At 34.7% G+C, this 24,173-nt stretch overlaps 1 protein-coding gene across 4 annotated transcripts in view; it reads left to right on the top strand.

Annotated features, from left to right (window-relative positions):
• The first annotated feature begins 3,202 nt into the window (after positions 1-3,202).
• Positions 3,203-24,173, top strand: part of LOC118183393 (tyrosine-protein phosphatase non-receptor type 1-like) — a 103,671-nt gene continuing 82,700 nt past the window's right edge. Inside the window, exons 1-3 of one of the 4 annotated variants that reach the window (XM_085808417.1) lie at positions 3,219-3,849; positions 20,365-20,532; positions 23,311-23,407. In XM_085808417.1, the coding sequence (XP_085664543.1) occupies positions 23,396-23,407 (12 nt within the window). In that variant the 5' untranslated portion in view covers positions 3,219-3,849; positions 20,365-20,532; positions 23,311-23,395. Of the gene's footprint in view, positions 3,850-20,364; positions 20,533-23,310; positions 23,408-24,173 lie in introns of all 4 variants that reach the window. The other 3 variants (XM_035352908.2, XM_035352907.2, XM_085808416.1) reach the window with 3 other exon arrangements.

Here is a 24,173-nt window from a genome sequence, read left to right as displayed (position 1 = left end):
TTATCTTGACGGAGCATTACCTTTTTGCACCGGAACTCACTTCGACGTTTTTCCTTAATAGCGGCGTCAACACGGACTCGCATCTCGATGTACACTTTACTGTTCAGGGTTTTACCTTTTTCCAGTTACTCTTTGTGGATAATACCATGGCAATCCCACCAGACGCAAAGCACATGATCCTTTTGTTAGTCAAACTGCACTTTGCGAGGGTGCTGACGGGCTCAGTGGAGGCAGATCAATCGACTTTCCGTCCTCTGTTGTTGAATTAAATCCACTTTTCATAACAAATGACGATCAGGTCCAGAGTTTTGTCCTTGTGTTGATATTCCAGCAGGTTAGTGCAATCCCGAACACGTCTATCCTTGTCTGCTTGAGTAAGCTCATGCGGCACCCAGCAACTGAACTTGTATGCCGAGTTTATGCGATGCATAGCGCGAGTGATGGACGTCTAACTCCTTAGGTAGCTCTCGAATGGTTGCATACTCGTCTTCTTCTACAAGTTCTCGCAGGCGAGCCTCATCGACATCAGTAGGCCAGCCAGAGCGCTCTGCTTCTTGAATGTCATAGTCCTTGTTTTTCAACTTTTGTTACTAAGCCTTCACAGTGTCATATGACACAACATTAGTACCTAAAGCAGCATACATAATTTGGTGACATTCTGTAGTTGACTTTTTGCAACAGAACTAGAAGTAAATGATGGTGTCTAGTAGATACTAGTCTAGAAGTAAATACTAGTCTGGTAGCGTGATAGTTCCATTTCAGACACCTTGTACTTTAATGATAATGATATGTTTTTACAAATTTCATAACAAAAGTGCTTTAAATTTGCTCTAATAATGCTCTAAATTTAACAAAATATTATTAAACACGACAACGCGAACTCTTTGTGCAGATCATATTTGCAGTGGCCGGGAACTTTGTTATATCCTGATATTTTAATAGCTTTAGAAATCTTTCATGCATGGTTAGCTTAGAAGAAATTAGCATAGTTCCCTTCGTTTGAGTACTTTTCCTGAATATTTCGAGAATTTCATTTGATAGTTAACTGACTCATACTTAATGGTAATCTGAAATCAAAATTTGGTATTTTTAAATTAATGAAAAGCTCTCTAAATTAAACGAAAACGTTTCATTTCATTTCTATAAATTACAATTATAACATCTTTTCGAAAACTTAAAGTTACTGGGCATCTTTGTTGAAGAGATGAAAAATGAGGAATGCCCTCGCCGGGATTCGAACCACGGGCCTCTCGAAGACGCGCCGAGAGTGCTGACCACTACACTATGAAGGCATGCTAAGAAATACCTTATATACTCCCCCTTTTAAAGGGCGACTGGAGATTAGGGAACCTAATCGCCAAATCGTGGTTTTGGAGAATCATCATCCACCACCCTTTTAGTTCTGGAGCCGCTGTAGAGACATTAGTTTTTCTCAAAAGAAAAAAAAAAAAAAAAAATGAAAAATGAGCAATGCGCTCTCTGGGACGCGATCCACGGACCTCTCGAACATGCGCCGAGCATGCTGATCACTACACTACGAAGGCATGCTAACAAGGCGGGAGAAATACCTTATAAGCTTATTAATTAAAATCTGAGGTATCGTCCGCTACGTTTAAATTTATTCTTCTTTCAGTATGTCGCATGTAAATAAGCTGTGGATTGAAGGATATGCTTCTGCATTTTCCGAAGAGAAATGTTCATATTCCATAATTCAAAAACGTTGTAAAATGCATGACACTGAAATTACTAAGTGAAAAATTAGCAGCATTATTAATCAGAAAGGGAAAAACCGTCAGTCATTACTTCTGTATGGAAAGAATACCCGAAAAAGATTCGTACTGTTTCTAATGTTTCTAAAGTTAAATCGTTGGTAACGAGAAAGCCGTCGACGCAGAAAACAGTTTTAAAGTTTTTTAATATATCTGTAGCAACACTAATTGAAATAATAAGCCAAAATTAACAGCTTAAAAAAGCTAAAAACATAATGATCACCAGATTTTGTCTGCGCATGTGGCTCAACGCAGAACAAGTTGTAGAACCCTATATGAAAACCACTTAGGAGATAAATGGAAATACATTGTGACCCTTCATGAAGCATGGGTTGATCTAAATGACTGCAACATTAAAAAAGGTCTGTTATTATCGAAAACGAAGAGAAAATTTGTACAAACATGGTTACTTCAATGCAAAGAAAGTTTCAGTAAGGAGTTTTTGGCGCAGGATTCTCTTATAACAGGAACTGAAAAACTTATAAAATAAAATGAGCGGGAATAAAAAATGTTAGAATTAATGTTAGAAAATCAGAAGAAGTTCCATTTAGACTTACGAGGAGTGAAACTTCATCAAAGCAAAACAACAAGTCATACTTTGAAAAGTACAAGTGCATTTCTTGACAAAATGAAGAGTAATACAGATATTGCATGTATACTTTTTCAAAGTTTTCCTGCGAAGAACCCTGATGTTTAATCTGTAGATTATTTTTGGCTTCTTGGAATCTTTCTAAGCCCTAAGCCTGATGAACTTTGAAATGTAGTGGAAGAGTAATGGTAATAAATACCCCTGGAAATGAGAATGAAACTTATGAAAAGTCCTTCTGTCATGGAAATCCTATCACGTAATCTTTATGAAGTACTTTTTTTTTTCTGTAACAGATCTTATAGCGTTGTGATTGAGAATTTAAAAAGTTTAGGGGCCAGATTGCTCCTCTATAACTACGGAATGGTTAATAAGTGAATGATAAAATAAATATATTTGCGATGATAATCTTTTTTGTTAAAACCGAAGTCAACCATCTCCTGAATACAGTTCATATACCAACCTTGGAATTGTGTTTTATATAATAACCAATCTTGGAAAATAGATTATATATAGAGAGACTACAAGGTCACAGGGGATTCGTTCATTTTAACATAATCGGTTTTTTTTTTTTTTTTTTTTTTCCAGAATGCAAGCCAGTTCATGTTATAAGAGGAAGAAACTGTAAGATCATAGAGGGTCCATTCACTAAAACCGTTCCAAGGCTCACTTCAACGAAAGCATAGGAGGCTCTAACTTTCCGAAGGTTCACTTTAACTTAATTTTTTTTTTTTTCCCCTGGTAACGCAAACCAGTTTAAGACGAAAGAGAAAGTAATTCCATAAATAATGATGTCAAAATTTCACAAGTTATCAAACAAAAATTCCTTTCCCTATGAATTTTCATTTATTTCGCTTACGTATAGCTGCTAATTATCAGATTTTGAATGAAAATTTCTTTTTGTATGTCAAATAATGAATATGTCATTACTAATAATCATACTCATAATCATTTACGAATAAAACATTATCATGGAACGAATTATATATCAACAATAATTATACATGAATAATAACGTATCAGCTTTTATTTTGACATCATCAATATGTGCGAAGGGTATAAGTATCTGGTATTGTAACGAATTTTGTGCATGGCAGTGTAAAATTTATCCCCAAAACAGTAATTTATTGTTTTATTGGAAAAAAACTTTTTAAAGTCAATTTAATGTTTGATAATTTTATTAATGTGATTATTTCAAATGATATAAAATTTTCAAAATATTGTCCAAGACGATTAAACAAGTTGGTGTGGCTTTCCTGTGCGTGATTTCCTGCTGGTGTGTGAATGTCGAAGGTTGCATCGTCTTTCATTTATTTCAAAATTTAACCTTAATATGTAAAGGATCATTATGTCGGAATAAATTGACTCAATGCTTATTATAAAGTATTAAATGGCTATTTTATAATTGCATTACTACTGTGATAATTTATAGCTAACATGGAAACAGAGTTTTTAGACATTGATAGGAGAAATGCCTGGGGCACAGTTTTCCAGGTGAGAACAATTAAATTTTTACCACATTTCGCACATATTATTTCTATTTTTAATGTATATTAAATGTATGTGGTACATTTCACTGTTTCTTATTTTAGACGTATAAATGTATGCACACAGATGCTCGCACATGAATTTTTTCGACTTCTGTATTTGAATGAATGATGATTAACTTTTGCACTGAAACGAAACAAAATCATTCTGTAATAATTAGCTCCCGATGGTTATTGCTTTTGCTAGGGAAAATATTAATTGAAATTACCTCAGTAATATTACGTTTATATTCAGATTGATCGAACAGAAAATAACGTTTCCGCGATTCAGAATAAAAGTTTTGGTTGTCAAGCATTTAGTACACATCTCACTAATATCAACATCTGATGTTTATTTGCTTTTACTAGGGAGAATGTTTATAACCCTGAGTGATATTATTCATATATCGAAAATACTCGAATAGAAAATTACGTTTCTATGGTTGAAAAAGGAAAGTTCCAATTTTAGATCATTTTATGTAGTTTTCAACAGTGGTATAGTTTTAGGATATGTTTGATTTAACCATATTTATGCCTCCATCATAAAGTAACTAAAATATTTAAATTTTTTGCTTTGCTATATTTTTAAATTGATAACTGAGAGGAACTAACCTGTTTAAAGATTATTATAATAAGCATTATTATGTCATTATACTAAGTAATTGATAACTGGATAGCAAATGTTTTTTTAGACTTATTAATTTTTTTGTTTAATTCTGGAGTATTTTCAACCAGTTACTAGTTGTGTAGTGTAGAGAAGTCCCATTTTCAGATTAACATTAGTTTTATTGAAAAGCTTTGTGCATATTTACAGAATATTCAGAAACAAAATGATTCCGGCCCGTTAAGAAGCAAAAATACCTACCCATAATGCAAGGTATTGTTCCGAATATCAGAGAATTTCACATGTGAAAGGAATGTGCACTTTTCAAGATATTTTATAAGGAAAAAAAGTGCTTGCACCTAACACAACTTCGTTTGATAGTCTACAAGGTAGATAACTAAATATTTGAAACATCAGAACTAGACATAATACAATTTTCGGTAAAATCCTAGGAGAGCCCACACCCTTGGCGACAAACTGGGAAAGTGCAGAATCACCCACTGCTTCACGCATTTCTCAAAATTGTCAACTTGAAAATAAGTCAAAGAATTGCAGAAACTCGGTATCCATGTACACATCGACCTATTTTCACTTAAAAACATCCTGGAATTTCACAAACTTAGCACTGCACACTCCCTTGACTTTGTCCATGTACATGCTATATAAGTGGGCGCGAAAAGGGTGTGGGCTCTGCTAGGATCCAACCCGATTTTCTTTTTAAATTAAAATTAAGAAGTTAGAGTATCATAACATAATTTTTTTAGTATTCACATATAAAATGGTTGTGATTTTTAGGATAGTAATTTAGGGGAAATTTTTTTTTGCATTTTACTTAACACGTAGATATAGAGATTTGAAGCTAAAAAAAAGGGAGTAATGTAGGTTCATGTCAGATAGAATACTGCGAATATATAAATTTATTGTAATTAAAAACAATTTTTTTTGGCTCGACGTCAAATGATTTGAATTTTATACAGTATGCATTAGAAATTATTTGTAGATTGCAATAAGTTGTCACTCTTGTTTTCAATTCAGCATACAGTTGTCAGTATAATTAATGATAGTTTATCAGTATTTTTTAAGATGTCTTTAAATTGGCTTATTAGGTATGATGTAAGATACATTTTGGTAAAATCCTAGTATACGGTGCACCCTTGGCGCGATTTTGAAAATTATCGCCAACACCAAAAATGATTCAAAGAACGAAAATATACTATACACTATATACTATGTGCGTATATATACATAATATATACTATATATAACTATATATATTCTTTGAATGACCCGTTTACTACTCATCGTATATGTCCCATTTTTACTGCTCGTCATAGTCGCCAAAAGCAGCTAAATCTTGTGTGCACCGGATACTATTATTAAACCTACATTTTTGTTACAGCCATAACATGCATTTTTGGCACTATAGTGGTGTAGTTTGGCTTATTACTTTCCCTACAGGTTTGGCTCAAAACTAGATTTTTTTTTTTTTTTTTTTTTTAACCGAAGCATTTATTTGCTTATTTCAAAATTGCTTCCCTTTTTACTAAATCACTGCTGGTAATTTCTTTTCTTTTGATTTATGTTGGTTTCATTTTTGAAACCCTCTTCAAAAACAGAGAAATATGAAATAAAAATAAATGCACTGAAAAAGTAGTTATATTTTGTGCTTCTTAAGTGAATAAATAAAGTATGCAAAACTAAAATAAGAAATAACAGTAATTAATAAAAATTACTATAAAATAGGAATAATATAAAATATAGACAGTTGTCTACTTGTCTGCAAAAACATACAGCAAAACAAAAATCACCAGGTAGTATGACATAAACAAAAATGTACATAATGCATAATGTTTTTGTTACAGCCATAATAATGTACATAATGTTTTTGTTACAGCCATAACATGCATTTTTGGCACTATAGTGGTGTAGTTTGGCTTATTACTTTCCCTACAGGTTTGGCTCAAAACTAGATTTTTTTTTTTTTTTTTTTTTAACCGAAGCATTTATTTGCTTATTTCAAAATTGCTTCCCTTTTTACTAAATCACTGCTGGTAATTTCTCTTCTTTTGATTTATGTTAGTTTCATTTTTGAAACCCTCTTCAAAAACAGAGAAATATGAAATAAAAATAAATGCACTGAAAAAAGTAGTTATATTTTGTGCTTCTTAAGTGAATAAATAAAGTATGCAAAACTAAAATAAGAAATAACAGTAATTAATAAAAATTACTATAAAATAGGAATAATATAAAATATAGACAGTTGTCTACTTGTCTGCAAAAACATACAGCAAAACAAAAATCACCAGGTAGTATGACATAAACAAAAATGTACATAATGCAATCAAAAAATGATCAGAATAAGAAAAGCAGTTAATTATAAATGGAGAATAAATAGTTCAGTTAAATACAGTCTTGTTTCTTATACTTACAGTTAAAGGTGAGAGAGAATAAAAGTTCCTAAATAAATAAATAATTAAGTTCCTAAATGCCTGCAATGCTGGTATTCAGGAATTCACACATGCACACACTGTTTTCTTCTTGCAATAATCATGATCATGAGCACCTGCATTTTCATTTTAAACTGATGAAAACAAATTGTGTATTGATGATGAAAACATGCTTTTGAAAGTCATGTGTGACAGGTTATGCCTTAGATTTGCATATTCAGCTGTTAGGTTATTTCTTATATATGTTTTCCTGAGGTTATTTCTCATATATGCATGTTTTCCTGTTGACAGTCTGCTTGATGGCTGTAAATATAGTGATGGGAGAAATCAATGGGACAACTATGAAAAGGTGTTTTACATTAATTCTGTTAGGTGAGGTCCAATGAATGATAGCTTGAAGATCAGTGTTATCTTGTAGTCCAGTAGAATTTACCTTTTGCTGCTGAAAAGTATGTAAATTTTGCACCTGTTCTTTTGGCACACGTGGAAAAGAGTGGCCAAGGTGGTGCTTACAATTCTAATTTCAAAGAATTGTATTATCATCTGGATAAGATTTTTGGGTGTGGAAAGTGGTCTATGATATTGAGCAAGTCTTTGGTGGATTATGAAAAATGGTGTGCAGTTGTGGGGATGGAAACAGGACAGGCATTGGCTAATCTTTGGAATATGGTAACAGGTAGTTTGGCGACATTTTGGTAAGGCGACAAAGGTTACTAGGTAGGACTTTAACAATAATCTGAGAAGTACACAGTTCGAATCGCAGATTATTTTGTCTCGGAGAAATGAGAGATCATGAGACATGTCATGTTTCATTTTCCGGAAAATTCCGATCGTGATTTGAGCTAATAAGCACTTAGAGAAACAATTTCGCTGCCGAAGTGCAGAATCGCCCACTTATTTGTTTGGCGCTTTTTACAAGAGTAAGAAGAATTGGATATTTGTCAATTTTCTTTGACTCTTGAAGTGAAAATAGGTCGATGTGTACATGGATAAAGTCAAGCCTGTGCGCAACGCCATTTTTGTGCAATTCTGGGATGTTTTTAAGTGAAAATAGGTCGACATGTACATGGATACCGCGTATGTGCAATTCTTAAAAAGGCGCGAAGCAGTGGGCGATTCTGCACTTTCTCCCAATTTCGCACCTAATCTTGGTCATGATTAAGCACTTTTTTTCCATGAAAGTTCTAGCATAAGCGTAATTCGGCTAGCAGATTGTTGGAAAAAATGTTGAATAAAATATATATATGCATACCTTTACTTCATGAAAACAAAATGGCGTCTCCAAATTTTCGCCAAAAAATCGCCAAGTTACCATAATCCGAAGATTCACCCAGGCATTCACTTTCTGTAAGGACATAAAAGTAAACAAAAGCATTATGTCAAGAATATGTGGTTTAAAGACACTGGTAATGTCTACAGACAACCAGGTCAGGGTTGAAATATGCTACAACAGATTCTACTGTGAATTGGGAATGATTACTAAAAGAAATAAATAACTGATGTCAGTCCAGATTGCAAGAGAGTTCGCTGTAGCTATGAGAACTCCACTATTCGGATATACATGAATGACAGTCTGCATTAACAAGGGCTGTATTATGCTAGGAAATACATAATATGTGTTTCAGTTTTTTTTAGCTGTAAAATGCATGCAGTTGCAGTGTTACAGTAATTGTAATGCTTGGAATATGTTGGGCTGAAGCCAAATTCTCTTTACCGATGAGTCCTTTTTTTTTTCCTTTTGTTGCTTTAGAGTGATTCCAGATATGTTAAGGGTTGTTCATACTAGGGTTTCTCTTTCTCTGAACTAATGCTGTTAGTTCCATGCATTGACTTGTTTCACTATATGTGAAGTTCAGATTTTTCAACTGGTTCTGTGACACGAAAGGTTTTTTTTCGACATCATGGAACAGTGTTGGTTGTGTCAGATATCTCTATTCACCTTTTACAATCTGTAGGGAGCAAAACGCAAGCTGTAAGCTTGAAAATGTGTGTGAAGACATTGCTATTGGAATTATTATCTGGATGGGCACAGTTTAAATGGCCACAGTGGCCTATACATTTTTACCATAATATAATATTTATGAATGCTGAACTGTACAGAGATGAGGTGTTTTATTCTAGTGTCAAATTGTTTTAGGAGAACCATCGGTGATAACTTCCTCTTAATGGATGATAATGCTCATCTCCGTCAAGGTGCACTAGTAACTAACTACAGTCAAAAGTCGTTAATCCGAACACCCATAATCCGGACCTCAAAACTACAAACTTTATGCGCATGCGTCAACACGCGCGTAATGCCTTTACGCATACGCATGCGCATATTACGTTTACGCATGCTCGTTTAATGTATAACGGACTGTATAAGCTAAGCTAAAATTATCTAATTATCTATTTCACTTAATGGTGCAGATTGCGTTGTTCCTTAATCTTCGAATTGGAACCGGCTTATTATTTTTTGCAGACTGTTAGAGCAATTTTATAAAAGTAAGTTGAAACTTTCGATTATGTGAAATAGAATTTCCGATGCTGGATCTACAAAGGGAAAGCATGTTTCGATGTCTATCAAGCAAAAAGTGGAATTGCAAGAAATGGATAAAAGCTGCTTTGTTTCTCTAACCATTCCGAAATCTGTTTATGAATTTCATGCTGCTCTGTGCGGGGGGGGGGGGGACTTCGCGGTGCGCAATGAATTGGATGTTGATCTGTCAGCATTATCCTTATCTTCAGGGCAGATGTTGTTATTTTATTCGGCTTATAATATAGTATTTCATCTTGATGTACTCCATCTTTGATATGATTTAAATCAAATTCCTCGTCATTATAAATATCACGAATACAAATCAAATAGTTTTCTGGTTGCAATTTTCTAATTTCGACTCTGCGTAATGTATACTTTACGCACGTGCACTTTGAAAGAAATGTTTAATAAAGTAAACAAATAAATACTGAGCTTTTTTTGTAAATTTTGATACCCTTTAGATCATAATTGCTCTTTATTTCATAAATTACGATTTCATATTTTTAAATTTATAATTTCTGCATGCCGTGTTACCAGATTTAAAATGATGATCTATAATCCGGAATCGCTGAAGTCCCGACGAGTCCGGATTAACGACTTTTGACTGTACCATGAGATTAAAGGAATCCAGCAAACAGATGTGATCTGCATTTCACCATACTTAAATCAGATAGAACGTGGGATGTGCTAGGAAGCCAACTTATATCACTGTAGCTCCCACCTAGCACTTTCCAGAAGCTTCAAGGTGCTATTCATCATAAATATATTTTCTAATTGCAAGAGCTCATGGACAATCTAATGTGTGTTATAGAACATGGTGATGGTAGATTGTCTCTCACATGCATTCTGTTGTGCAGCTTCATCCCATAGGCAGTGGAGGAACAAAATGTCCATACTAGATGCACCTTGCTCCTCCATGTAATGGGGCATTCCTTCAGCAGCCTTCAGTCCTTCAATATGGGTCATCATTTTGCTTTTCCATTGTCTTCAATCTCTTCATTTTCTGATTCATCTTCATTTTTATCCACATTGTCGTTCACCAGTACAACTATTGTACCATACTGTACTTTTATGCACATTGTCGTTCTCCAGTGCATTTTACATGTTCTAAAATTTCACAATTTTCATCTTGTCCCATCCATTCTTCAATATCACCATCAGTAACTTCTTCACAGCTTGGAATTTTCTTAAGTAAGTCAACTATTTCAAAATTTTCTGTCTCTTCTCTACTTTCATGATATTCATTTCCTGAGTGGTCCTGCAACTTTTTCCAGGAATGAACGAGGCTTATCTGAATGATTTCACTCCAAGAATGAGGTAGACATCCCACAACATCCAGCGTATCTATTTTCTTCAGTTTCACGATCTTATCATATCCTTCCTCCATGGCTAGTACAAGAGATGAAAGAAATTTACATCTGTATTTTTTCTTCAATGCCTGCAAAACGCCCTGGTCCATTGGATGACACAAGTACATTAGGAGGGAGAAACATGGCTGTCATATCTTTGTCTTGTAACTGTTCTGCATCAGTGTGGGATGGGGCATTGTCTAGAATCAGAATTGCCTTCCTTGGTAGATTTTTTTTATTTTAAAAAACTTTTCCACCGGTGAAACAATTTGCTGATGAAACCAGTCATTAAATATTGGTCCACTCATTCATCCATGCATTTGACTGATTCCGGTACCAAACAGAAAGATCATGGTTCCAGTCCCATTAAGTGTACTTTTTTACGTTTTAAACGCCCAGGGATTTTTTTTATTTGCCTATAAGCGCTAGTTTGAGCTTATAGCTGTCGGTTGCATTGCTGCATGCCAAGTGTGACTCTGTCCTTGCTTCTTTTCTGGCCAGGTGCCAATTTTTCTTCCCTGGATGCCACCGTTGTTGAAGGTAGCAGTAGAACATTTAGGCTATTCTCATCACAATTATAAATTTGGTCTCCAGATATACCCCCCTTTTCGATAAGTTTGTGGAAGTTATTCTTGAATATTACAGCATTTTCTATGATAGCAGATAGCTTCTCGCCACAAATATTTAACTGCCTGATGCCATACTGCATTTTCCATCTGTCGAGCCAGCCAGTACTAGCAGCAAATCCAGGCTCTCCTTGAAATTCACCATAAAATTTTAGGGTTTTCTCTTGTAAAATTGGTCCTGAAATGGGTGTTCCCTTTGCTGCCCACAAATATAATGGCCTCACTCATTTTTATGTATTCACCACTTTTCATACATTTTCTTTTCTTTAAACTTATCTGTACATGCTCTTTTCACACTCCGAGACTTGATTTTGTACTTCTTCTTTTTCCACCCTAATAAAATAGTCTGTCCAACACCTAAATCCATGGTACTTTTGTTTACACTTTCCCTTTTGTCCAGTATCTTTAAGGCATCTAGTTTCATTTCCGGTGTCACATTAGTTTTCTTTTTGAACGACATTTTCACTTCATAGAATGTCAAATGTTCCCCAAAATCTGCTAATGCTTATATGCCTGGGATGTGAACAAAGGAATGATACCCGCAAATGAACTGGGGTGAGTTTGCAATAAGATGCAATCACAAAACTTCTGACAAGTCTCCTAATGTTTCGCAACAGTAGAAAGGAATGTGAGCCAGTGGCCAGCTGCTACCTGACTTTCTTTGTATCCTGAAAGAAGCAAACAGCATTGCCAAGTATTACAACGTATTTTGAAATTTGTAAGGCTGCTCCAAGAATTATGGCACAATGCGAAAACTGCAAAAATTACAGAAAAAGAACACTCAAATCTTTGAACAGAAAAGGAAAGAAATATGCATAAATAATAGTTATGTGTCCAGTATGTCATAATTGCTCTGTTTGGCCTAGAGATATCTGAAAAAAGTTCCTAAAAAGTTGTTGAGTTATGTGGAATATTGATATATCAGGAGTTGAGTTTGTGGGACTTTGCTGTACCTCTAAAATGTTGTAACTCCTAATCCCTTTTTATACCATATTTCTTATATTAATTTAATTTACTTTTCCTGGAATAGGCATATACAGTAGTGAGCAGTATATTTTGCATTATTTTATTTAATAGCACAGTGTGTCCTGTAATATTCAGTGTATTTATTATTGCATTACTTAAATTAACCTTTAAGTGAAGTGACAGCTTTTATTCAGTCAGGAAATTTGCAACTGTGTCTATAATACACTGTTGTTTTAAATATTTGGCTTTTATACAGTGAAAACTTGACTGTCTGGAAAGCTTGGGAAATGCAAAATCTGGATATGTGAAAATCCTAGACAGTTTTTTATTGCTTTACCAACTTGACTAAAAATCCTACTTTGAAAATAATGTAAGATTTTGGGATGAAAAAATGCATATCAGTCATAAAAGCCGAGGTATTTCGATTATTAATAACCACTGTCAAATATGAAAGTTGACAGAGATGTTGCCAATCATTCCGATAGAAGCTTAAACAAACAGATCATTGTTTAATTATATTATAAAGAGATACAAAGGTGCTTGTGTATTAGCCCATAGATTGTGAAAGTTGGCTACTATTAAACCAAGAAAGTTAGTGGAAATCCCACTGAAGTTACATCAATTGTTCCTGCAGAGTTCTGAAGGAACTGATGTCTCTTTGTTCAATAAACAATTAGTATTCAACCCATTTTGTTTCTGCACTTTGTAAAAATGCTTTTGTTGATGTCTACTGTATTGTTAGGCCCTCCTCTTTTAAGGAAAGCTCTGTTTAGAATGCTATGAATAAAATTTCTCATAGGTAATTCAGTCTATTATTGTTTTGTCAGCCACATTTAGCTGACCATATTGTGTCCATTAACATACACGTTTTTTAATGGCAGGATACGAGTACATAACTGAAAATAATCTGCTGCATGCTGTTTGGTAGATAAAAGGTCCCAAATTTGAATGTTTCTTAAATGCAAGGAAAAATGTACAGTAATAGCAATTTACATCTTTTTTCATAAAAACAAGTTGCTTATAACTAGAGCTGAATTATGCTGTTGGTGACAGTTTCATAATGAATGAGAAATTTTTGTTTAAAAAAAATCCTTTGCCAGACTTCGGCATTTCGGCCATTCTTCTTCTTCAGGTTGATTTTGTCAGGTATCGGGCACCTCTGCTGAATAGCATTTTGTGCCAAACACACCAAACCCAATTCTTCTAGCTCCATTTGTTTGGGTTGCCCATTTTGTTTATGAAGTCTTTCAGCCCCTTCATAGAGCTGAGATGTAACTCTTTAGTATTGAGGATACCTAAAGTAGTCAAACGAGTGAGTGCAAGGGCATCACACTCATATATAATATGGTGCGCTATTTCTAGTGTTCCGTGATGAAGACCACAATTATTTGTATATTCAGTCTTGGGAACCTGATAATTTCATAGACAATCTTAGCAAAAGTTCTGATAATCATGTTTTTAGCATGTTTTCATCCAGAAGAATCAAGCTAAACTTTATTCATCTCCTGTTTTTCCAATTTAAGGAGGATATTGTTTGCATTCTTCATATTAGTACCACAAAAGGATTCTACACCTATTGGATTAAAAGACCTGCCTTTTCATTACCTTTAATTTCCTTGTGTTCCGGTATCCAGATTAGGATTACCTTGTTTCTGGTTGGCAGTTCTGTTAGGTGTCTGCATTCTAAAACAATCTTTGATTTAATTTGAAATGAGTATAAAGCCTTTAGGACTTTGATTGTCACTATAAATGAGAATCCACTAACCGTGGTAGCCTTAACAAGATTAGATCATCGATATTTAAATTGAACATATTGTCATTTTATTCATCCCTAGTAGAAGAAACTACCTCGAATTGCATGTCAAACACGTAAATCATTTCCATGGTGTCTGAATATATCAGGAGAGTAGAATAATTTTCTTAATACTACTGATATGACCTTTAGCAGTAGGTTTGTCGTACCATTGATTTTACAGCATCATTCTATCTGCAGACATTCTAGCAACACTGCAAATAAAGGTGTCTAAGGGAGTCAGATCTAATATGATCTCTAATGCTTTGGTAGGTGCTGATGTTCATTGCACCTGTGATACACAGGCAGGCCAATCTTTGAAGACTTCCAAGCCTGTTCTTCAAAGTTCTCTGCTCCACCTTGCACCACCAGATCATAGTCAATAATAGGTTTAATCACCAATAATAGGTCTGATAACTGCAGTATACATTCAGAATAGCATTTTTGTCTGTAAACCTGAGTTTTTACCAGGCATACGTCTGCATGTCATGATGCATTTTTTTGCTTGATTAATTTTATAATCTATGTGTTTGTTCTAGGTGACCTTTGATCAAGGTATAATCCTAAGTACTTCACCTCAGAGGTCATGTTGATGTGGACATAAAGAGTTTTCTAATTTAAAAAATTCCCATTTTCTTTTTACGTGTGAATAGTAAAAGATTGTTTTTCTACGGACTCTCCTTCAGATCCCTCTCTATGCACCACTGACTTAATGCTTGCATATGTTGACAAGTTATGTCAAAATCTTTGCCAAGGATGAGTATGCCAATGTCATCTGCATAACCTTGTATGTAGTAGCCTATGTCATTTAGGTTTTTGATGAGGCTATTTACTACTAGGTTCCAAAGAAATGTTGATAGAGCACCTCCTTGAGGACAGCCTGTGATAGTTTTTTTTCTTCAAGTGATTCATCAGAGATGTTCATTTGAATAAATCTATGTGCAAGCAGGGTCACAATTCATGGACATAAAATATGGTTAATTCCTGTGTTCCTTAAAGCATTATGGATGAATAGATGTGGAGTATTATGAAAGGCAAGGTATGTCAAGAAAGGAGGCCAAGGTAATTTCCTATCTATCCAGACTGTCTTCAGTCTTAGAAAGAAGTTGATGTAATGCTGTTTCTGTAGATTTAACAGGTTGGTAAGCAAATTGTAGGTTATACAAGGGACTGTAATTACCCAGGTATTCTCTAATATGCCTATCAATAGTTTTCTCCATAATTTTAAGAAAGAATGAAGAAGGCTGATAGGTGTGAAGGATTTAGCCTGGTCATAGTTATTTTTGCCAGGTTTAGGAATGAAAACAGTCTTATATAATGAAGAATAAAATGACGTCTTCCATATACAGACAAACATTTATTTAAGCTATGAAGACGTTGAACAGCAGAGTAGAAACATGATATTACACAGCGCTTAGCACTTCTCGCTTACATGCGATACTCACCATTGACTTTGGCTAACTACCTAGAAAAGTATTACGCAGCAGAGAACTTGCTTATCATGCGCATGTGCTAGGGGAATCAACGGCGCCAACATACCCCCTTTCGATATTAATTCTCCTATTCCTGAAAAGTAAAACAAAATACATATTAAACAGTATTCAATCCTATAATTGTACTGCAGTTTTGATGTTTAACAGGAGTCAGGGGTTTGGTTAACATATCAGCTCCCATTTCACTGGTAGGTATGTATGTACTGCATATCTAATTCACAGCGTTTATATACTTCAGGCACAAAATGATGGCGAATGTCTATGTGCTTTGTACGGGAGTGAAGCATAGAGTTCTTTGTAATTTTCCGAGCTCCTTGATTGTTGCAGTATATTGTTGTTGGGTTTTCTATGTTGTAACCCAGCTCCTTCAGGAAACAACATAGGTAGACGGTTTCTTTGGTGGTCTCAGACAAAGCCATATATTCCGCCGCTGAAGATAGAGCTACACTGCGTTGTTTTCGTGATTCCCAGGTTATGGCTGAATCACTTAATATATATAAAAAAAAACCTGTGTAGAATTTTTGATCATTGACATTTGATGTCCAATCTGCATCCACAAAGGCGATGAGTGGTTTTCCTGTTTTCGTATAAATTAGTCCTTGATCTTGGGTTCCCTTTAGATATCAAAGTATTCTTTTCACAGCATGCCAATGTTCTTTTCCCGGATTGTTGTTAAATTGACTTAAGAAATTCACAGCATATGTGATGTCTGGCCTAGTAGCTACTGAAAGGTACATTAGTGATCTGATCAAATTTCTAAATGGAACATTTTTCACGTCAGCGATTTCGTTTTCGTTTTTAAGACTCATCTCTTTTGATAATTTTTTGCCATTATCTATAGGTGAAGACACGGATTTAGCATTTTGCATATTATACCGATTTAAAATATCATCAACATATTTCTTTTGAGAAATTTTAATTGAATTCTCATTTTGGTAAAATTCTATGCCTAAGCAATAATGTAATTTAACCTCATTTTGAAAGCAGAAGCTAAACTATCGCGAATTGTTTTATATGTTTGCTTAGAATCGGTAAAAACGATATGATCGTCTACATAAATGATTATAATAGTTTCACTGTTAGACGTCTTTTTAATATAAACGCAATTATCTGAATTAAGAGATTTAAATTTCATAGATTTTTAAATTTTCATCCAACTTTTTGTACCACTGACGTCCTGACTGTTTAAGACCGTATAATGATCTCTTTAAAAGACACACTTTATCTGAATTAGTTTCATCGCGAAAACCTTCGGGAATTTCCATGTAGATTTCTTCATCTAAATTTCCATTTACATAGGCCATTACAAAATCTTAATTGGTAACCTTTGAGATTGTGTTCTACTGCGTAGGCTAAAACTGTTCTTGTGGAACTTAATCTAGCAACAGGGAAAAAGTTTTCAATGAAATCGAGACCAGGGATTTGAGCACACCCCTTAGCAACTAGCCTACCTTTGTATTTTTTGATAGTGCCGTCGTGATTATATTTTAATTTAAGAACCCATTTACTACCAATAACCTTCTTGTTTTCAAGTCTTTTTACTAATTCCCAAGCCTTTTCTTGAACAAGCGAGTTATATTCTAACAGCATGGCATTATGCCAATTTTCGGCATATGGTCCATTTAATGCTTCTTGCACCGTAGGATTAATGCTTTCCTCAACAACATTTTGAGTTTCTTCATTTTTATTTACAACTGTATAGTGATATTCCTTTTTAGGCCTTCCTGACAAACCTGTTTTTATTTTCTTGGGTCGACCAGGCACCCTTTTAAACAGAATAGGAAGCATTGATTCGCTATCTAAATCACTTCCGCTTTCCTTTTCAGCTTCAGAGTCAAGTGGCGACTCGCTACCGTCCAGAGGTGATGATTTATCACAACATGGCTTTATTTATAATTTTTTCCTCTGGAGTGAAAGGCAGATTTATTTCTTGCTCTGAGTCATAACTACAGCAGCTTTCAAACTCATTAATAAATGTTACGTTTCTGCTTATTATCACTTTACGTGCCTCGGGATCCCAAAGTCTGTACATTTTTGATTCATCAGAATAGCCAATAAAAATACATTCTTTAGATCGAATATCAAATTTGCCTATTCCTGGCCTTTTATTTAGCGAAAATGCTTTTTGGCTAAAGGTTCTGAAGTGAGAGACAGCTGGTACTTTGCCAAACATCACTTTGTAAGGTGTTTTTATTTTGTTTTTTAAACCTCGCGGTGGGCAGCGATTTCGAATGTAAGCAGCCGTATTGATGGCTTCGGCCCAGAATTTCATAGGCAGATTGGATTGCAATAACAAACATCGTGCCATTGAAACTAAAGTGCGATTTAATTTTTTCACGACGCCATTTTGGGGTGGCGTGTAAGGAGTGCTCATTTCGTGTTTTATTCCCGCATCATTGAGAAATTCCAATAGCTTTAACTATTTTATCAGCAGCTAATTTAACATAAGTATCACCTACCTCACGAATTTCTTGAAACAGTTCCTTCCTGTTACACATATGCGATGTTGCACCACTATCCAGATAAAAAATGTCTTTAGAGTTACTATTTGTGCATGATACGGCTTTTTCTTGCTCCAAGGAATTCTGATTTTCTGCAGACCTCACAGTTTCACAGAGGCGTTTGCTTTTAGTTTCTCTACTTTTCTTCCTACATTCCGATGCTCTATGCCCATACATATGGCGGAAGTAGCATCTGTAGTTAACTGGATACTGTCTTCAGTTTCCAGACTTATCTGGTTTAGGTTTAGGAACTGGTCTTTGAGTATACTTCCGATCTTTTGAATGGAACACATGTTGTGGTTCAGAAAACGATGAATCTTTATTTTTGCGAGCGTTAGCTTCTTCCAATAGTTTAATTTTCAGCATTTCTGGAGGAGGCAGTTCATCACGAGATTCGATGGCTATTCGAAAGCTTTCATAAGACTCCGGTATGCTATATAAAAGCAATATTGTAAGCAAATCATCCACAATGTTTATTTCCATTTCTTTCAGTTTGTCCACAAGAATGAAAAAATCATTTAGATGATCAGTCATTTGTTTACATTCATTCATTTTTGTAAAAAGCAATTTTTTTAGAATTGTGGCCTTTCTAGCTGGTGCCTTCAATTCGTAAATAGAATGCAATTTACTCCACAGTTTGTGAGATGTTACACAATTCATTACTTGTGGAAGTTCACTGGGTAAGATGGATAGGATTATATCCGCTCGTGCTTTTTGGTCAGTAGTTTTCCATTTAGCAAATTCTTCATCACCAGGTTCTGGTTTTGGAATTTTCCCAGTTACATAGTCCCAATGATCATTTTTAATCAGTATTGCTTCCACTTGCAACTTCCACGTGTCAAAGTTGTCCTTGTTTAGCTTTTCAATTGAAACTGTATTAGTCGTTGTCATTTTCATTTCAGTCGACGCAGCTTGCCTTGCCGAAAGAATTTAACAATGGTGGTTGGACTGCACAGTTAAGCGCTGTCTGGGCCCATAACCTATGAAGAATAAAATGAGGTCTTCCATATACAAACATTTATTTAAGCTATGAAGACGTTGAACAGCAGAGTAGAAACATGATATTACACAGCACTTAGCACTTCTCGCTGACATGCGATACTCACCATTGACTTTGGCTAACTGCCTATAAAAGTATTACGCAGCAGAAACCTTGCTTATCATGCGCATGTGCTAGGGGAATCAACGGCGGTTGCCAACAGTCTTCTGCCATATCTTTGGAATGTATCCCAGTGCCAGGCTTAGGGTGCCAACCAAAATTGTTTCATTCTTTCTAAGGAGTCTGGAGTCTAGCTCCTTCAGAGATAGAATCTATGGCTTCACAGAATTTCCTCCAAAAGTCCGGTTAACTTTTTCTGGCATTTTATTATTGTTGGTTAGGGCTTTTTTAACCAACAATAATAAAATGCCAGAAAAAGTTTCTTCTATTGTCCCGTTCACTATATTTCTTTCCGTTATTAAAACGTTTTCTGACTATTGCCCCTTCAGTTTGCTAGAGAGTCAGTCCACCTCTTGGGATTTTCCTCTCATAGTGTGGATTGGGCAGTTGTTATTGCATGAATCTAGAATATTGTTATGCAGACATTCTGCTGTAACTTCTAAATCATAATTGTCCCTAATAGTTTCCCCCTACCCCGAGTTCAGCCAGCCCAACAAGTTCCTCCTGGAATTTTTTCCAGTCTGTCCTCATGGGAGGTCTCTGAACTTTTGGTCAAGAATTAAATTAATTTGAAAGTGGATGTTTTGATGGTCTGAGCCTGATGGTGTACCATCAACTTTCCATTTTTTGATATTTTTATTAATTAGCGTTGTTGTAATAGTGATATCAGTTATTTTAGATTTATTAAAAGTAATAAAAGTTGGATTGTTACCCACATTTAGAATATCCAAATTATAATTAAGGATAAATTCTAAAGGAGAACACCAGAGAATATTGTGAGCTTTGCACATAAGTTTGTGCAGAGATTGAGCGGGTAGAGCCTTCCCTGTACAAAGTAGGTGGACAAAGTAAAAAACGATTTCTCTGTTTCATCCCTTCCCTATAATTAACTCTTGACTTTCACTGCCGTTAAGGTCTCTATAAATAAATGTGGTAAGAAGAAATACTTCAATATCCTTATCTGAAAGAATACAGGTTCTTGCATCACTATTGAAATCATAGATTAGCTTACCTTTTTTTCTTTTAAGGCTGCTGATTCTACCCCTGACAAACCAGGGCTCTTTTATCAGGGCAGATGTGTGTCCTCAGCAAGAACTTTCCTGCTGAGGATAGTGGTACCACTTCTACTGTGAAGGATGTTGGCTTGAGGAATCTTCAATATCCTCTTCTACCAAGAACAGCTTCATCCATTTCAGGTACACAAAAGACGATGGTCTGTCCCCATTATGTGATGTCCCTTAATGTGATGAATATTCCTCTCAGTGAGAACATCTGCCCTGAAGTGTTCTCACTGAGAGGAATATTCATCACATTTCTGTGCGTCAGTCTTTTTAATGACCTCTTTGGGGTTCCAGTTTGCAGCAAACTTTTGGCAGTTTAGCTATGATTTTTGTGGTTTGTTATTTTGATAATTAGTCGATGACCAATAAAATGATGAGAGTGTAAAAAAGCAAGGATAAAAATTAGCCTCCATAGAGTTGTCTGTAAATGAACTTTAAAATAATAGGACAGTTTTGAGGTGGTCGCCATCTGTATCACCCTGATGACACAGAGGGCAACAAGCTGAATGCTTTACTGCACTTACTTTGATGTAAATGTTGCTGTAAATAATCATGGCCAGTTGTCAAATGAAAGCAAGCAACTCCAATAGCCCGAGATAAGGAAGCGGGCGGAGGGGTTATTTATTTTTTTGAGCAAGATATTCCACTTTTTATCCATTGCCGCATCAACATACAAGGATATTTTGCTGTTTTTCATTTTATGATTACTCAAAGGTAAAGGGGAATTGGGGTGTGTCATATAGGATCTGATGCTCCTTCCAAAAATATCACAATGGCTCAGAATCTACTCAAGGGAATGCTATCTTTGTTTTCCCTTAGTTCAAAAGGTTTCATTTTATGGTAACGGGATAATACAGTCAAAAGTCGTTAATTTGGACACCCATAATCTGGAATGATCTATAATCCGGACCTCAAAGCCACAAACTTTCTGCATTGATGCATGCGCGTAAGACCTTTACGGGTGCGAATATGCGTGTGCGCATTTAAACTGATGATCTATAATCCGGAAAAATCAATAACCCGGTATCGCCGAAGTCCCGACGCGTCCAGATTAACGACTTTTGACTGTACATAAGTACTGATAAGAATTAAGGATATCGCATATTTATTAATGTTATGAACTCGGGTTTATTTAATGCATTCATTTTATGCTTTTGTTTGCATGTGCAATGTCTAATTTTTGTATAATTGATTTGGCAACACCCTGTTGTAGTTAAGAAACTCTGGGTACTTAGGTATTAACTCCACCTCACTTACTTTCAACACAAACAGTTGAGAGAATGTGGGGCAATGCTAAATGGAGAAACAAGAGACATATTGGGACAGCAAGACATCATTTAGAATCTTATTTAGCAGAGTCATATGGCGACAGCATCAGGTCAAAGAAAATAAGAGACTTTTTTGAATCTATGTTAAACTTTATATTATCCACCGAAATCAAAGTAGTCAATATAAAGTCAAACTTTATATCGACTACTTTGATTTTAAATAAAGTGTTTTAAGTAATGATTTGTTGCAAAAATTTTAGGTTTAGATTGGCGGTACTTAAAAACCGCCAAATCTGCAGCTGCGGTGCCGTTAATACATAAGTACCAAACGCTGTTCTAAAGAAACTGAAATGTAATGTTACTGCTTGTCTTCGCTTCACACTCTGTAAAAGGTAATAAATGCTTTTCTGGTTGTATAATGTTGAATAAAGTAAGCTTTAATGTGCTCACTGCATCACTAACTGAATAATACTATAACAGTTAAGCTTTAATGATCTCTGCATCACTGTTTCAATAATACTATAACAATATTAAAACTTATTGCGATTGTTTATTCTTTTTCAAAGTCGTGTACTGTGGCTTTCTGTTATGACCGGATCCTGTAACTTAAAAAATACTCCACTTCATGCAGTTCCAAATATTAATAATTTTTCAATTTGCGAAGAAAAAATAGAACTTGTGTCTGTCATTTAAAAAATTAAACTGGTTTATTAAGAATTACTCGAATTCGTATTAAACTGAAAGAAACTTCTTATGATTGCGTTGTTATGTCGTGCTTTTCCATTATTGGCGCTAAATCAAATGTTTGGCTACAATGTATGTTAATAATATTGCAAGCTGTATAACGGCATTATAAATATCTTATTTACTAAATTTTGTGTTGGAAAATTTCTAAAATTCTTAAATATTCTGCTAACTTGAGATTTCTGGTTAGTTGAATGCAAGATAATTGGGCTTTTACTGTATTATTTGTAATGATCTAAATTTCAGCCTTGAGAATGGAAAGTTATAAAATCAAGAAATAAGTTATTGTAAAAATTTAGCCAATAAATGCTGTTTGAATAGAGGTGGTCATAAGCAGATCCAAAAACCTGTGCCACATATAGAGTTAATGGTGGTATGTATTGTTGTATGTAGTGCAACAATTAAACTTGACTATATTACATGAGTGTCTCTTCATATGTAACATTAGCTGTTATCTGTGATTTTTATATATCCGAGATAAGTCTTGAAATGTACTATCCATAGATATGGAAGTATTACTGTTAACAGTTAAAGAATTAAAAAAAATACTATGAACTGTAAAAAATTTAAACTTGTTCATGTAAATTTCATTCTATATACATATGTAATGTAGCCAGAAGGAAATGATGTTGGTTTTTTGTAGTGGAATCCCCCCCCCCGGTATGTTAAAAAAACTTATTAAACTATTCTTCTCCTGGTAGGTGCAAAAGTAAGTATTTGTTACCTTTATTGTAATAGCTTCCTTTATAGTATGTTGCACTCAGAATTTATATCTTTGTGTTGTTCTAATGGCTTCATCTAATTAAATTTTGGTAGATTTTAAGGGATACTTGTAGTCCTGAAAACCATATCTGTTCCTGAATGTAGATTGACTTCTGATAATGTTTATTTTTTAATACAGGAAATTAGAAATGAGTCAAACAACTTTTCATACATTATAAAAGATGCCAAAAAGTCAGAAAATAAGAACTTAAATCGTTACAGAGATGTCAACCCATGTAAGTTGAAATTTTACTTGATTATATATATTTGTGTCAAACTTTTTTCATTTTTCAAAATAGATGCACAGTAGAAGACTACAAGTCTGTGCAACTTGTGACCAGAGGTGGTATGTATTTTACGTAAATAAAGGAAAGTAATTAGACTCGCCTTAACCCTTTACTGCTTGTGCAAATTCGCATACCGAGCTTCCTGCTCTGTGTATTTTGTTCACTACACGTTTTTAAATTTTGGAGAAAATAAATTAATGTTTTATAAGATTAATTTTCAGGTGCAACAAAGATATATTATAAAAATTCCTTAATATAGCCCTTACGTGTCAATATTTTTTATTGGGTTGGAGGAAAAGTTCTGTCGTATTTTAAAGAAAATATTTGGAATTCATTTATAAAAATATGTGTTTAATATTAATCAATTATATATGCTCCGTTATTTGTTACAACCTGTTGCCATCTTCCAGGTAACCTGTAAATTCCTGTTTTGTAGAAGTTCTCATCCATGGAGTTAAAATAGTCAGCAACTGCCTTAGAAACACTTTCAAAAGACTTGAATTTTTTTCCCGTTAGATAATTTTGCAGAGATCTGAACAGGTAATAATCAGAGGGTGCAATGTCAGGTGAATACGGGGGGTGACTAAGGATTTCCCATCCTAACGCATTCAGTTTTCGTGGTGTCACCACTGCAGTATGCGGGCGAGCATTATCGTGATGGAACACTATTCCTTTTCTGGACGCTAATGCTGGCCTTTTTTCTTTGATGGCTGCA

This window comes from Stegodyphus dumicola, chromosome X1, assembly GCF_044657685.1.
Source record: "Stegodyphus dumicola isolate Sdum_Otavi_A_Nest chromosome X1, ASM4465768v1".
Lineage (NCBI taxonomy): Eukaryota > Metazoa > Arthropoda > Arachnida > Araneae > Eresidae > Stegodyphus > Stegodyphus dumicola.
The sequence above is the reverse complement of the archived record's forward strand: the minus strand, read 5'-3'. Positions and strand labels throughout refer to the sequence as shown.